This window comes from Eurosta solidaginis, chromosome 3 (genome assembly GCF_040869045.1).
Source record: "Eurosta solidaginis isolate ZX-2024a chromosome 3, ASM4086904v1, whole genome shotgun sequence".
Classification (NCBI taxonomy): Eukaryota; Metazoa; Arthropoda; class Insecta; order Diptera; family Tephritidae; genus Eurosta; species Eurosta solidaginis.
Window position 1 is genome coordinate 207,252,121 of NC_090321.1, and position 14,240 is coordinate 207,266,360.

Below are 14,240 nucleotides of genomic sequence, written 5' to 3' on the forward strand. Positions count from 1 at the left end.
AATTTTTAAGTTTAGTTCAGTTTTAATAATTAACAATATATAAATGTGGCATTATTGATAATGGCACGACAAATTGGGCACAATGTTTGTGTTCCTTTTTTCTCAGCACCTTCTTTTAGTTGTTGGTAACATGGTTGACAAAGTTTGAAATGTTTGCATGGATCAAAGAGTATTTGCCTTTCCCTTTCTGCATAGGAGGCCGGTATTGGTTCGGCTAACATAACAATAAACATAAGAGTTATAAGGTAATATCAGCTCGTTATGGCGTTATTTCCACTTTGGTCCCTTAACGCTTATGGTGATATTGCACTTGGGTATATGCAATAAAGCCATATGGTTTAATTTCTCGTTTTATTGAGATATAAGGCCATATGGCTTTATTACCTATGGCTTTATAACACTGCACCATTAATTACCATTGAGCTCTTAACTATGTAGTTACTTCAAAGTAGGCCGCAAATTCACCAGACTTGGACGAGTTTTCTACATATCACAATTCTTCAAAAATTGGAAATTTTTCAATCATATTACAGTGCCCTAGTTTACTGGGCTTTGCTCCAAGTTTCAAGTATCTACCTCCACGGGAATTTGCTAAAAATAACGCTAGATATGTAAATTTGGGTTCAAAGAAGAATGTGGCCGAAGACTTCATACCTTTCATGCATGGGGCTGAACAATAATCTTATCCCGTTCGTAATCTCCAAATAATCGGATGTATAAGACAAGAAATATATAGTGAACAGATGTACATACCTAAACGATTTTTAAGATAAATATAAAATAAAAAATGGCAAAAAACCCCCTTATCTGAACGATCGGTTGTATTGGATATATATTATATATAGCTTCGATCGAAATGATTTTTACAGGAAATCTTCTATCATATATTAGAATATATATCACCAAGTTTCACGTTTTTATATTGGAAACTAAGGGAGAAATGGCCAAAAATCTTTCTATCTGAATGATCGGTTTTATGGGATAGATATATACTATATACAAATAGCTTTGAACAAAGTGATTTTTTCAGGAAATCTTCTATCATATATTAGAATATATATCACCAAGTTTAACGTTCTTATATTGGAAATTAAGGGAGAAATGGCTAAAAATCTTTCTATCTGAACGATCGGTTGTATGGGATATAACTATATATAACTCAGATCAAAGTGATTTTTTTCAAGATATCTTCTATGATATATTAGAATATATATCACCGAGTTTGACGTTTATACTTTCCAAATTGCGGCAGGAATGACCAAAAGCGTCTTATCTGAACGATCGGTTGTATGGAAGATATATGTTTTAGTGGTCCGATCCTACCGGATCCGACAAATGTCTAACATAATACAAAAATACATCCTTGTGCCAAATTTCATTGAGATATCTCAACATTTTAGGGACTAGTTTGCGTTCAAACAGACAGACGTACGGACAGACGGAAATGGCTATATCAACTCAGTTCGTCGTCCTGATCAATTCGGTATACTTAATGGTGAGTCTATCTTCTATATTTCTCAATGTTACATACATCGGACCAAAGTTAATATACCATTTCATGCTCATGAAAGGTATAATTATTACCTAGTTTAAAAATAAACTGTTAACTATTTTGTAGTAAACATTTTTTTTTTAGTTTCCCACTCGCGATGTTTCGATTAAACTATCCAACATAATCGAAATAAAGTTAAACTGTTAATATTTTTTTACGAATAATTCTTCGATTTACTGTACATTCTATGTATTTTATTACATTCTTGTTTCTGGTAGTAGCCCTATCTAATGCCTATGTATGTATATGGTATCCAGATATATTTTTTTACATAGATTTATAAAAAACAAAAAAAAAACATGTACATATGTACATACCAACCTATACCTAAATATATACATGTGTATGTAAGAACAAGCAAACATAAATAAGCATAGAATCTGTTAGATGACATGTATACATGTTTATATTCTGTTAGATACCGGTATTCTTGCCACATTGGTTGCCACACTATGGACACATATTTGAAAAATTTATTAGATGCACACAAACATATATATGTATATTATATATATATATTTATATATTATATATGAATATTTGAAAATATTATGTGCATGTCGATTTCTTATTTTCTTTGTATATATTTGTGCCCAAGCTTCTCTGAATATTGCCTATATACTACATAAATATATATTAAAATTTGTTTGCTTTTGCATTTCTGCTTGTTGGGATGTTTTATTTCGCTGTTCGCTGTCACCAAAGACAACGATGAGTGGAGCTTTGGGTCATAGAACTTTTGGGTTGCTGCTATTGTGCTATTGGGTTGTTGATTTTTTTTTACGGTTTTTTTCTTTTTCTTACATTTTTTTCCTCAGCCTATACTGTTGCTGCTTTTATTGTATATTTTTATATTTTATTATGTTTGTTTTATTTGTTTTGCTGTGCCTTTGATTTTTAATAAAAATCTGCACACGATTCCATAGCCACGTCCTGCAGAGATGCCAAAAGTGTTTCACTTTTATTTATTATTATTTTTTATCGTGTTAGGAGGAATTGGAGTTCGCTTAAACAACCATCGATTTATTATGGCCTTTGTCAATCAGATTTTTTTTTAATGCAATAATTAGTAGGAGCTCATAGGAAGAAATAGTTCGCTTAAATTTATTGGTAAATCTAAGTGTGCTGGAACCTTTCCACGTAGCACATGCTTTTAATTTGTCAGAGTAGAAAATATGAAAGGCTGGCCTTAAAAATCAAACTGATATTTGAAATTGTTAAGAGAACGATATTTATTCCACTTCAATATTTAAAAATTGTTTGGTATACTAAGAAAAAGATTGGTAAAATCAACCGAAATACGGGTCAGTTCAACCGAAATTTCTGTAAATTTTTATCCATCGCAACAAGATGTTGAATCAACTACGCACAAGTCGTTGATTCGTAATTGACCGTTTTATTAATCAAATGAACAAAAAAAGTTGTTGCGACAGCTTTGTACGAAAGTACCTATATTGCGGCATTTGCAAGGCAGATGAGTTTTCACTGAGATCTTTTCATGGCAGAAATACACTCGGAGTGCTTGCCGAACAGTGCCGAGGGGCGACCCCGCTTAGAAAAATTTTCTTCTAATTGAAAACCCTTATTTCTAAAATGTTTATGTTGCTTTGCCCGGGGTGTGAACCCATGGCCTTCGGTGTGGTAGGCGGAGCACGCTACCACCACACCACAGTGGCCGCCATATACGTACGTAAATATGTGCATGCATACATAAGTACAAAGTAGAGAGCGCAGTGAGCGTAAAATTCTCTTTGAAATTTGCTCATGTATTGACTGTTGATCGCTGTTGAAATGACCAGTGACGTCAATTGTGTTAACAAAAAAATCAGTTAGATTGATTAGGAATCTGTAAATTTTTCAGAATTTTGTTAACTTAAGAGCACCAATTTCTCTTCTGTTGAAATGACTAAACAAATTTGTTCGCTTGACAAAGAACTCGGTCGAATTAACCATAATTCAATCAATTTCACGGAATCTCCGTTAAGTCAAGAACAACAGACCGATTTGTTGATTTTACTAGCACCATTTCTTTCAGTGTAGTATTCTGAAAAAACGTTTAGGGTGTAGACCTCCTATTAAAATCCCAGAGGGTTATGTGGCTTAGAAAATAACCGCGGCAGGTATGCCTGTCGTAAGAGGCGACTAAAATACCCAAATGATTCAAGGGGCTGCGTAGCGCAACCCTTTCAAGGGGTCGCCAGCTTAATTTATAGCTTCTCCAACCAAATTGTCTACCTCACCTTCCCGTGGCGAATTCTGTTTCTTTAGCATCCGCGGTCTGGCGATCCCAAGTTCCTTATGGAACCGGAGTGGGACTGCGGTCATATTAAATCAGTCCCAAGATGGCGCCGTCGTGTTTTGGTGGAAGCATGTTCCGCCTACCACAGCGATTTCACGTCCCGTTCGAAGTAACATCAAAATTTCAGAAAAGTTTTTTCAATTAGAAGCAAGTTTTTCAAGCGGGGTCGGCCCTCGACAGTGATTTGGCAAGCACTCCGAGTATAATTTTGCCATGAAAAGCTTCTCAACGGAAACTGATATGCCTTGCAGATGCCGTTCGGAGTCGGCGTAATACATGTAGGTCCCGTATCGTCAATTTATAGGAAACATTAAAATCGAGCACGACGCAAATTGAAAGAGAAGCTCGGCTTAAAATATCTTAGGAAGTTATCGCGTCTTTCATTTATTTATTTTTATTTTCAAGATGATCAGGCTTGTATTGTAATGGTACGTGTTACTGGAACCCCCAAAACCTTTGGGGAGTGTCTTTATAGCTACAACAACAACAAAATGCCTTCTTAGGCGCATGTTGAATTTGCGACCAGTATGCTAGACAGGAAACTAACTTTACTCTTTTGTGCGTATCATGACCTTATTGAGCTTTATACCTGCTTCTATTGTATTTCGGGCCGTAATAAGCGCACGAGAGGAAGACTCTTACCTGACTAGCCATCGTGGTGTAAAGCGACCAGTGTCTGTGCCCATAACGCGCTGTTAAAACCGTTTCTTACGCCTCATGTTACATGGAGGACCACTCAGTTTTAATTCGCATTACCTCCACTTAAACTGAAACACAGAAACTGTAGATAACTTGTTTAATGCATGAATATCTTTAGTGAAAAAAGTATTAGACTTTTTGTATTAGTAGGTAATAAGATTTATTCTCTAGCGTTAATTAATTAAGGTTTTTCCCAACTGGGTAATTAAAGATAGGAACTTAAGTAAGCGTGTCAGCATAAAAGCATATACATATATCTCTGTGTCGCTTTTCCATATATGGAGCAACCCCACAACCATTTGTTTATCGATTTTATTTTGCTGCCAAGCAACCCACATACCCAACAACAACTAATATACATACATGAGCACAAATATGTATGTATATGTATGTTGTGAGGAAATTAACACACATCCACCGCATGCCGGAAAAGCCACTAAAGTTTGTCGAAGTTTTTCCCAACTTTTTAAATGGAGACCCACAGAGAAGCTACATGAGCTACATAAGTGCAGCTTTATTGATGCATACATACATAAAAACATATATATTTTATGTATATAATAATTTATTTATAGAAAGTATATACGTATAAACATGCATTATTTGCGTATGCATTTCGGTAAACAACAAAAAATGTATACATTCTGCAATCTTTTGTTGCTGAGTTGGAAAATATAAGCCGCTGAATACCAGTAGTTAAAGTAAGCAAATATTTAAAAAATTATTATAGTTTACGATCTTACGGCCGTTTTTATGACCACACCCATAAAAAAATAAATAAAAACAAGTAAGGAAGGCTAAGTTCGGGTGTAACCGAATATTACATACTCAGCTGAGAGCTTTCAGGACAAAATACGGGAAAATTACCATGTAGAAAAATGAACCTAGGGTAACCCTGGAATGTGTTTGTATGACATGGGTATCAAATGGAAGGTATTAAAGATTATTTGAGAAGGGAGTGGTCCATAGTTCTATAGGTGGAGAGGAATCGCCATAAACGTGGACCAGAGGTCACTCTAGATTGTGTATCAAATGAAAGGTGTTAATGTGGCCGCTAGTCATATATGTGAAGGCATTTTTGAGATATCGAACAAAATGTGGACCAGGGTGACCCATGACACCATCTGCCGGGTACCGCTAATTTATTTATATATGTACTACCACTAAGAGTATTCCTGCCAAGATTCCAAGGGCTTTTGATTTCGTCCTGCAGAACTTTTTCATTTTCTTCTACTTAATATGGTAGGTGTCACACCCATTTTACAAAGTTTTTTCTAAAGTTGCATTTTGCGTCAAAAAACGAATCCAATCACCATGTTTGATCCCTTTTTTCGTATTTGGTATAGAATTGTGGCATTTTTTTAATTTTTCGAAATTTTCGATATCGAAAAAGTAGGCGTGGTCATAGTCGGATTTCGCCCATTTTTAATACCACGATAAAGTGAGTTGAGATATGTACGTTAACTAAGTTTCGTAAAGATATATCAATTTTTGCTCAAGTTACCGTGTTAACGGCCAAGAGGAAGGAGAGACGGTCGACTGTGTATAAAAACTGGGCGTGGCTTTAACCGATTTAGCCCATCTTCACAGAAAACAGTTACTGGAATAGAGCTATGCCCTTACCAAATTTCACAAGGATTAGTAAATTTTTTTCAACTTATGGCATTAAAAATATTTTAGGCAAATTAAATGAAAAAGGTAGGAGCCACGACCATTTTGAAATTTTCTTTTATTTTTGTATTTATTTGCACCATACTATTACTGGAGTTGAATGTTGGCATAATTTACTTGCACACTGTAAAGATATTAAATTTTTTGTTAATCCGAATTTTGTCATCCGAGTTTGCCAATTTTTATTTATTTAGCACACATATAGTAGTAGGAGTAACGTTTCTGCCAAATTTCATCATGATATCTTCAACTACTGTCAAATTACAGCATGCAAAACTTTTAACTTACCTTCTTTTAAAAGTGGGCGGTGCCACGCCCATTGTCTAAAATTTTACCAATTTTCTATTCTGCATCATAAAACCAACTCACCTATCAAGTTTCATCGCTTTATCCGTTTTTGGTAAAGAATTATTGCACTTTTTCGGTTTATCGAAATTTTCGATATCGAAAAAGTGTGCGTGGTTATAGTCCAATTTCATTCATTCTAAATAGCGATCTGAGATGAGTATCCAGGAGCCTACATACCAAATTTCATTAAGATACCTCAAAATTTACTCAAGTTATCGTGTTTACGGGCAGACGGACGGACGGACATGGCTAAATGAATTTCTTGCGCCCCGATCATTTTGATATATAGAAGTCTATATCTTTCTCGATTAGTTTATGCTGTTACGGGTTAGCGTTATGCGAATAAAATTAATATACTCGGTGAGCTCTGCTCAGCTGAGTATAAAAAAAAACTATTGAAGAATACTGCAAATTTTATAATGGCCGAGTCACAATGAAATTTTTCATATAAATGCGTTTAATACAATCTTAAGCATGATGAGTAGATTGCATGTGTGAAGAGCGGTAGATCAAGCGACACTGACATAATCTGACAAAAAAGTTGGCCATCTTCATCTTTTGCTACATTCGACATTTGCTTTGGCTATAGGTGCTTTCACACTTTGCAAGTAAAATTATTTTTCCCACTCTTTGGTACTTCTCCAACGTTTTTCACAATTAAAAACAAAATTTTAACAAAAGAATAGCAGACAAAACATGTAAGCAATTATTTTTCTTCTATAGTGAGATTATTTATAACAGCGCTTCGCGAAATTTTGTATGCGAATGGGCAAGGAGAAATAAGTTTAAGTTGCTAAGTCTGAAGTTCCTTTATATTTACAAACGCAACATCTTGCGTAATTGTGGCGATGTTACAGTCATGCATAAGATTGCGTTGAACGCACTTATATGGAAAAATTCATTCTGACTCGGCCATTACATGCAAAACAAAATTTTCCTCCCCCACATATTTCCTTAGCTTCTACACATGGGAAAACTCATAGCACATAGCACATAGTACGTATGCAAACACACACAATATTAAAAGTATACATATGTACATTATTTAACTAAGCTTTAATGAACCAAACGCCAGCAACTCCACAAAGCATCGACTGACTCCAATATTTGCTTTTAACACGATGTTGGGGTGTGAATTATATTTTTGGCGTGAATACCATCCCTATGAAGATTATAATGCATGTACAGTAGGGTGTTCCTTATTACGGAACATAATTTAATTATGAAACATAATAGTAGAGGTCGCACAGAGCTTCAAATTAAAGAAAATTATTTAGCAATACCGAAACCATCTTGGCTTGGTTTTCTATGACTTGAATCACAGCTTGAGGCCATGACTGTAATCTCAAGGAGTATTATTTCGACAACTTTACTTACTAGCTTTGACGTTTTGCCGTTTGTTGAAAATCTAAAACGAATTTTGTCCATGTTTGAGTATCTACTGTATAAAGAGAGATTGAAAGAGAAGAAGATTGATGCTTCTACAGTGGCTCACAGCTTATTTCGTGCAGCTACAGAACAAAACTGTAGAGCTATATAGAAAGGAAAGTAGCGACGATGTCAAAAAAATTAATATGCACAATTTTAATTAAAATATGCTTCGTTTGGAACAAATACCTATTTTCCATGTGTTTACACGTTTGTGCTTATTATTTATTAGAAACTAAAATTATCTCAAAAACTAAGGTCACAGCTTATTTCGTGCACTGCACCCTGCCTTAGAAAAAATTACTTTTTCATTTAGTTTAGTACATTGTATGACCACGTTTTTCTTAAATAACATCTTTAAGATGATTTTCCATAGATGAAATTTGTTTTTAAACGGATTCGGGTGGGACCTTATGCCTTTCTTCGACAAGAGTTGTTTTTAAATTGCTAATCTTACTAATCTGCCTTTGCCGTGTAGCCGATTCCAAAATTTACCACAAATTTCAATGACATTTAAGGCGAGAGATTGTGGAAGTGGATTTGTGTTTAAATCAAACTGATTACTCTTTCCTCAGATGGCGCTGCTTTTATACTTTCGGTTTTCTGGTTCACTCATTTCTCCTAAAGTATAGTAATTTCGTGAACAGTTTTATCTCATGCTTGATTATCACCTATATACAGGTATATTTGTAGTTTATGCTTTTCTACTAGCCATATGGGTGTGTATGTATGAGTAACTACTTCGGCTGATGACTACATGTGTGTCTGAGATATCTCTTCGTTGCCTAGTACATAAGTGTTGCTGCTTGCTGTGTTTTGTTGTTGCGCTTATTTACTAACAGCATAGTTATGCTCATATTCGCCACAATATTAAGGGCCGAAGTCAAAAAAGCATTTTGTTGAGACCTTTCTTTTACTTGGTTGTTTTTACGAAACAAAATAAAAGTAACAAAATTGAATAAGTTAAGCTGCGTTTCTTAATCAATATTGAGTTGATTTTTTACTAAAAATTTAAGAAAACGATCCAGGTTTTTGGGGTAACAGGGTTTGGTGATGACGCCACCGAACTCGCTGTGGCTGTTTGAAGCAGCGAAAATAAGGATAAAACTGTTACTCAAAAGGCTTTTGCTGAAGCTGAAGTGAAATCACAGTAGTGCTGTTTTGTTTAGGTTCATGAAATCTTTATATTTTGAGCGAAATCTTTGAAAATTTTACACCAAATTTGACCTTTGCTGTTGTCGATTGTGACCCCTTATTTCATTTCCTTGTATATTTAGCTAACATGCAAACTAACCGGATACGGCTGTTAACAGATTAGGTGGCTGTTACAACAGCAGCTGTAAACAGATGTCGCTCGCTTCTTAAAACTTTTAGCAGTCGTAATTGTAGTGAGTTGCAGTGTCGCCGACTCAAAAAGAGTTTGTACTAGTTTGTTGTTGCGTCATGTTATTGCGCCACAGTATCACGAAATAGTGTGTTAGCATCACCTCGGTGTCAACTCAATATCAACATCACACAGAGTTACACATCCCTACTAAAGTCAGGTAAGAAAAAAACTTTTTACCGTTTACTCGTTTGGAAAATTTAAAGATTGTGTTTGCCCTTATAAACAAAGTTTTGATAGCTTTTTAATATTTTGAAGCCTATTTGAGTTGACAGTTGTTACCGCGGTCTTTCAATGCTCACAGTGCAAAATTGTCTGACACACGCACTAGGGCACTTTTTCTCTTAGATAACAAAGGCTAATTTAAGTTTAAGGACCTTATAAAATAAAACACGGTGATTCTTTGTTGAATAGTGATTTCAATTCACACTTACCAAGTCAAATTTCAGGGAGTGCACTTTCATTGATATGCTCGAGGCTCAGTCTTTTCTCAAGTCTCAAAATAGTTTGAAAAGATTTTATTTTTAAGACTATTGCAAATTTTGGATATTTTTTATGCTATAATAATCTTTTAAGTACGTAGTAATATTCGTTCTAGATAAGCTTATTTGAAAAGCCAAAAGACAATTATTTAAAAAAAAATTATTTTGGAAATTTTTGGTTTGTTTCAAACAATTTTTCCTATTCAATCCTTCAAGATAACTAACAAATATGCAAAAACAGCTTATGTAATTTAATAAAAAAATTATATCCTCATTAACCAAGAAGCGACCTCAACACGGCAGATAAGCAAAGAAATTTAGGCAATAAAACAAAGAAAAGAAATAAGAATTTCTTACAAATAAAAGCAAAGAAAAATCAAACAGAACCACAGAAAGGCACAAGTGAGGTGAGAAAAAAAAAATAACAAAAAACAACGCCAGCAACCTACAAGAAAGTTGAAATGGACTCGTCATCGTCGTTGCCGCATTTATCTTATATTAATAAAAAAATATATTCCAAATGTCTTCCGGAATAAGTTGTCGTGAAATCTTCGTATTTTTGGAAATTTTACTTTGGAACCAAAGGGATCATCAAAAGAAGAGAAATCATCATAAGCAACAACAGCAGCAACAAAAACGGCAGCAACAGCGGCACAATAACAACATAGACAGTGGCCAACAACAAAAACAACCAGAGCAACACAGCAACGCAGTGAAAGTGTTCAAGTATAATATTAATAATATTAATAAGCAAAGTTTTAGCAACAATAGCCGCAGCAACAACAACAACCACATTATCAGCGGTTGTCAAAGCAACAGCAACAAAAGCCAAAAATTCAACGATTATCAGCAAAGTGCTGGTCATCGTCAACAGCAACAACAACAACAACAGCAATATTTAGATCATTGTCAAAAGCAGACAACAAGCAGCAATAACAACAACAATACGCATTTAAATCGTTTTAAGTTAATGCAAAATTAAATTAAAAACTAACAAGGGCTAAAAAAATTATTTAAAAAAAATGTATTTAAAAGTTTTTGTGCGAGAAATAAAAAGCTATTTCTAAAATGAAAATGCAGAAATTGCTACTAAAAGAAATTTTACGTAAAGCGTTATGAGTTTATGTGTTGGTAAGACAGAAAGCGCATGCGAGTGAAGAAAAGGGTATCTAAAGCAAACAAATAACGTGTTGTTTTTATCATTTGCAAAATAAAAAAAATTTTAAATTTTTTTACAATTTTTAAAAACTGCAAAATGTTTAAAATATTTTGAGAAATTTAACTACTTAAAAAGTTCATCCGCAACATACGTACTTGTTGAACAACAAAAAAAAATAAAATAAAAATAATAAAAAAATAATCTAAAAAATTTCAAAACTCATTTTCTATTTTTTTTTTTTAGAGCGCGTGAATATCAAATCGTTGCAAATATTTTGTTTACAAAGCATTTGTTTATTATATACCTATACAACATTGTACATAAATTTTGAATGATTTAAGAACTGCTTAGCGAATTTAAGAATTACTTCATTCATAAAAATAAAAATGCGCTATTTGTTCGAACAAGTGTCTTAGCATAAAAAGAATAAAAATTTAAATAATTTAAAATAATCTACATGCAAACATACATACATATATGAACTATATATACAAACGCAAGCATATATATTATTATATATATACAAAAAAAATATATATAACAGTAAAATTAATCGTTAATAAAATATTAATTAGCAAATAACCAGCAAATAGTACCTTTTCATATAATAAATAAATAAGAAAACAAACAGAAATAATATAAACTATTGGTAAAGCAGTTAAAACAATAACAATAGCAAAGAAAATAAAATTAACAAAGCATTTAAATTGTATACAAAACATAGTTGAAAAAAAAATATAAAAAATAAACAAAAATTAAAAAAGCAAAATTCCAAAAAAAAAAAAAAATAGCGGCATCATTAAAAAAAACAACAAAACTGTGATACTAATATTTCACATTTACATACATACATATATACATAATAGCTAAAAAAAACGTACGTGCATACAAATTATTATCATGCGAAAAAAAAGTTGCAACAGAAAGCATTTAATAGCATAAAACGCGAGATTTTTGGTATGTACGAAAAATTTAATTTGCGTATTTAGAAAAAAAATAGTTTCAAATTAAAAACTTTAATAATAATTAAAAATCAAGTACCACAAATTATTAAAAACAAAAATTTATATATATACACCCCGAAAATAAATATATATGCACCTATAGAAGTTATAAGCAGCAAGGCAGTTTTGTACAGTAAATACAAAAGTTTTATAAAATATTAACAAAATTTAAAAAAATATATAAAATAAAAAACTTTGTTAAATATTCTTTCAAAAAAACACTAAAAATCCTATCACAGCATATTTGACAAATATCAATATCAGCTCGCGAAAAAATTTAAAGTTTTTGAAAGAAAATCAAAAACTAAATTTTCCGATCTTTTGTATAAACAACCGTGCATTATTAAAACTGTATAAAATAAAGTAAAAAAATACAAGCAACTGAGTTTCAAAAGATATGCTAAAATTTTTGCTAGCAAAATTTCGTTTTTTTATAAATAAACATATTAAATTTATAATACACAACTCCGAAGTGCAATGGCCCCCCTGGCAAAAAATTAATAAAAAAGTTTTTTATATACAGTAAGAACAAAAAAAAAAAAAAACTTATTAACTATTATTGAAATAAAATAGTCATAAAATATTAGAATAAAATTTTTGTATAAAAAAGTTATATAAATAATAATTATATAATTAAAACGTAATACTTAATTATTAATTGTTAACTACTGGCAAGTAAATATTAAAAAATAAAATCGGAAATACTGAAAAGCAATTATTTGCGAAATTAATACAGAAACTAAAGGAAGAAAAAAAAAATTCTTTAAAAAAATCAAAACATAAAATTCGAAAAATTGAAAAAAAAATTTAAAACAATTAAAAGCAAATTGTATAATAATAAAAACAGTTTATGAAAACAAAATAATTTTTTGTTACTAAAAAAATTTTGCAAGAACAAACAAACTATATAAAGAATCAAGATTTTTACTCAAAAAAAATCTAGATCTAAAAATTTCGAAATGTGTGCGTTAAAAATGCTGACCGTGCGTAGACGAGGACGTAAGCTTGTGGGAAACGAGAGATGTACGAATGTCAAAATTTCACACGAAATTTACAAATTAAGCAATTAAAAAGCTAGTTTATTACAAAAGCTTTGTTTACAAAACAAAAGTAATAAGAAAAATAAAGCGTAAAAGCTAAATTATTACGCGCGGCAGAAATTAAAAGCTACAAGCAAGTAAGCAAAAGCTGCAAAATTAAAATAATAACATTAAAAAATAAAAACAAAAAAAAACATTATTAAATAAAAAAAAATTTTATAAAAAAATTATCATACAAACAATTTACGTTAAACAACGCGCTGGGAAACACACAAATGCAACCAAACCAACATTTACACACATACAAACAAAAAAGCGAGCCTAAATACATAGACTGCAATCACTCATTTCATTTTTGTATCTACAACGGCGACGAGCGCTCTATGTATGCGAGCATAAACAATAAAAAAACATTAAAGCTTTTTCTCACATACTAAACACCAACAACAACAACAAAACCATAATCAGCCAGCAACGTAAAAAGTTTCGTAATAACAATAAAACATAATAAAACAAGAAAAAACAACAACTTGTAATTGCATACTCACATAAACCAACATACACAAAGCTAACAAAAAACGACAAAAATAATAATAATCTAAAAAAAACATCAAACACATCAAATAAAATCACAACTACAAGTAAAACGTGCAACTAAATCAACAACAACAACAAAATTACTATAATGTATACGCAACGTATGTTTGACATGTGGAGCAGTGTTACATGCAAGCTGGAAGCGCACGCAAACAATTTAGGGCAAAGCAACGTACAATCGCCGGGACACAATAATTCCAGTGGATCAATAAAAGGTAAACAAGGAATATGCATATGTACATATATACTAAATGTGCATATTAAATAACTGTACGTAGATATAAATATAGAGATTATACCAAAAAATACATATTTGATGGGAATGTACTGAGATATGTACATAATGAAAATGTTAAAGTTCGCGTTTATTTGATATAGAATAATAAACATAACCTGTTTTATATTAATTTTAACAAGTCAACCAATAAATTCCATTGATAACTTACACATTCAGGCGCGTTCTGAATTCCGACTCGTTTTGAAAATTAAAACGAGGTTGATTCCAAGTGGATTTCTTTTTGGTGTTCTCAATACCGATTGAAACAAATCAATTAGAAGTCGATTTCGAATCGTTTTC

The 14,240-nt window shown here is 32.2% G+C and overlaps 2 protein-coding genes across 20 annotated transcripts in view; both read left to right on the top strand.

Moving 5' to 3' along the window:
* Positions 1 to 11,258, top strand: part of LOC137244985 (probable basic-leucine zipper transcription factor O) — a 43,732-nt gene extending 32,474 nt beyond the window's left edge. For 8 of the 15 annotated variants that reach the window (XM_067774880.1, XM_067774886.1, XM_067774888.1 and 5 more), the window contains one exon: positions 10,147 to 11,258. In XM_067774880.1, coding sequence (XP_067630981.1) covers positions 10,384 to 10,845 — 462 coding nt within the window. In that variant the 5' untranslated portion in view covers positions 10,147 to 10,383 and the 3' untranslated portion in view covers positions 10,846 to 11,258. Of the gene's footprint in view, positions 1 to 10,079 lie in introns of all 15 variants that reach the window. The other 7 variants (XM_067774881.1, XM_067774889.1, XM_067774887.1 and 4 more) reach the window with 3 other exon arrangements.
* The window catches only part of Hr3 (Hormone receptor 3), a 263,144-nt gene that overhangs the window by 97,173 nt on the left and 151,731 nt on the right, over positions 1 to 14,240 (top strand). Inside the window, exon 1 of one of the 5 annotated variants that reach the window (XM_067774879.1) lies at positions 11,266 to 13,878. The exons of the other annotated variants lie outside the window; for them this stretch is intronic. Coding sequence (XP_067630980.1) covers positions 13,752 to 13,878 — 127 coding nt within the window. The 5' untranslated portion in view covers positions 11,266 to 13,751. Of the gene's footprint in view, positions 1 to 11,265; positions 13,879 to 14,240 lie in introns of those variants that run through there. 5 annotated transcript variants of the gene reach the window in all.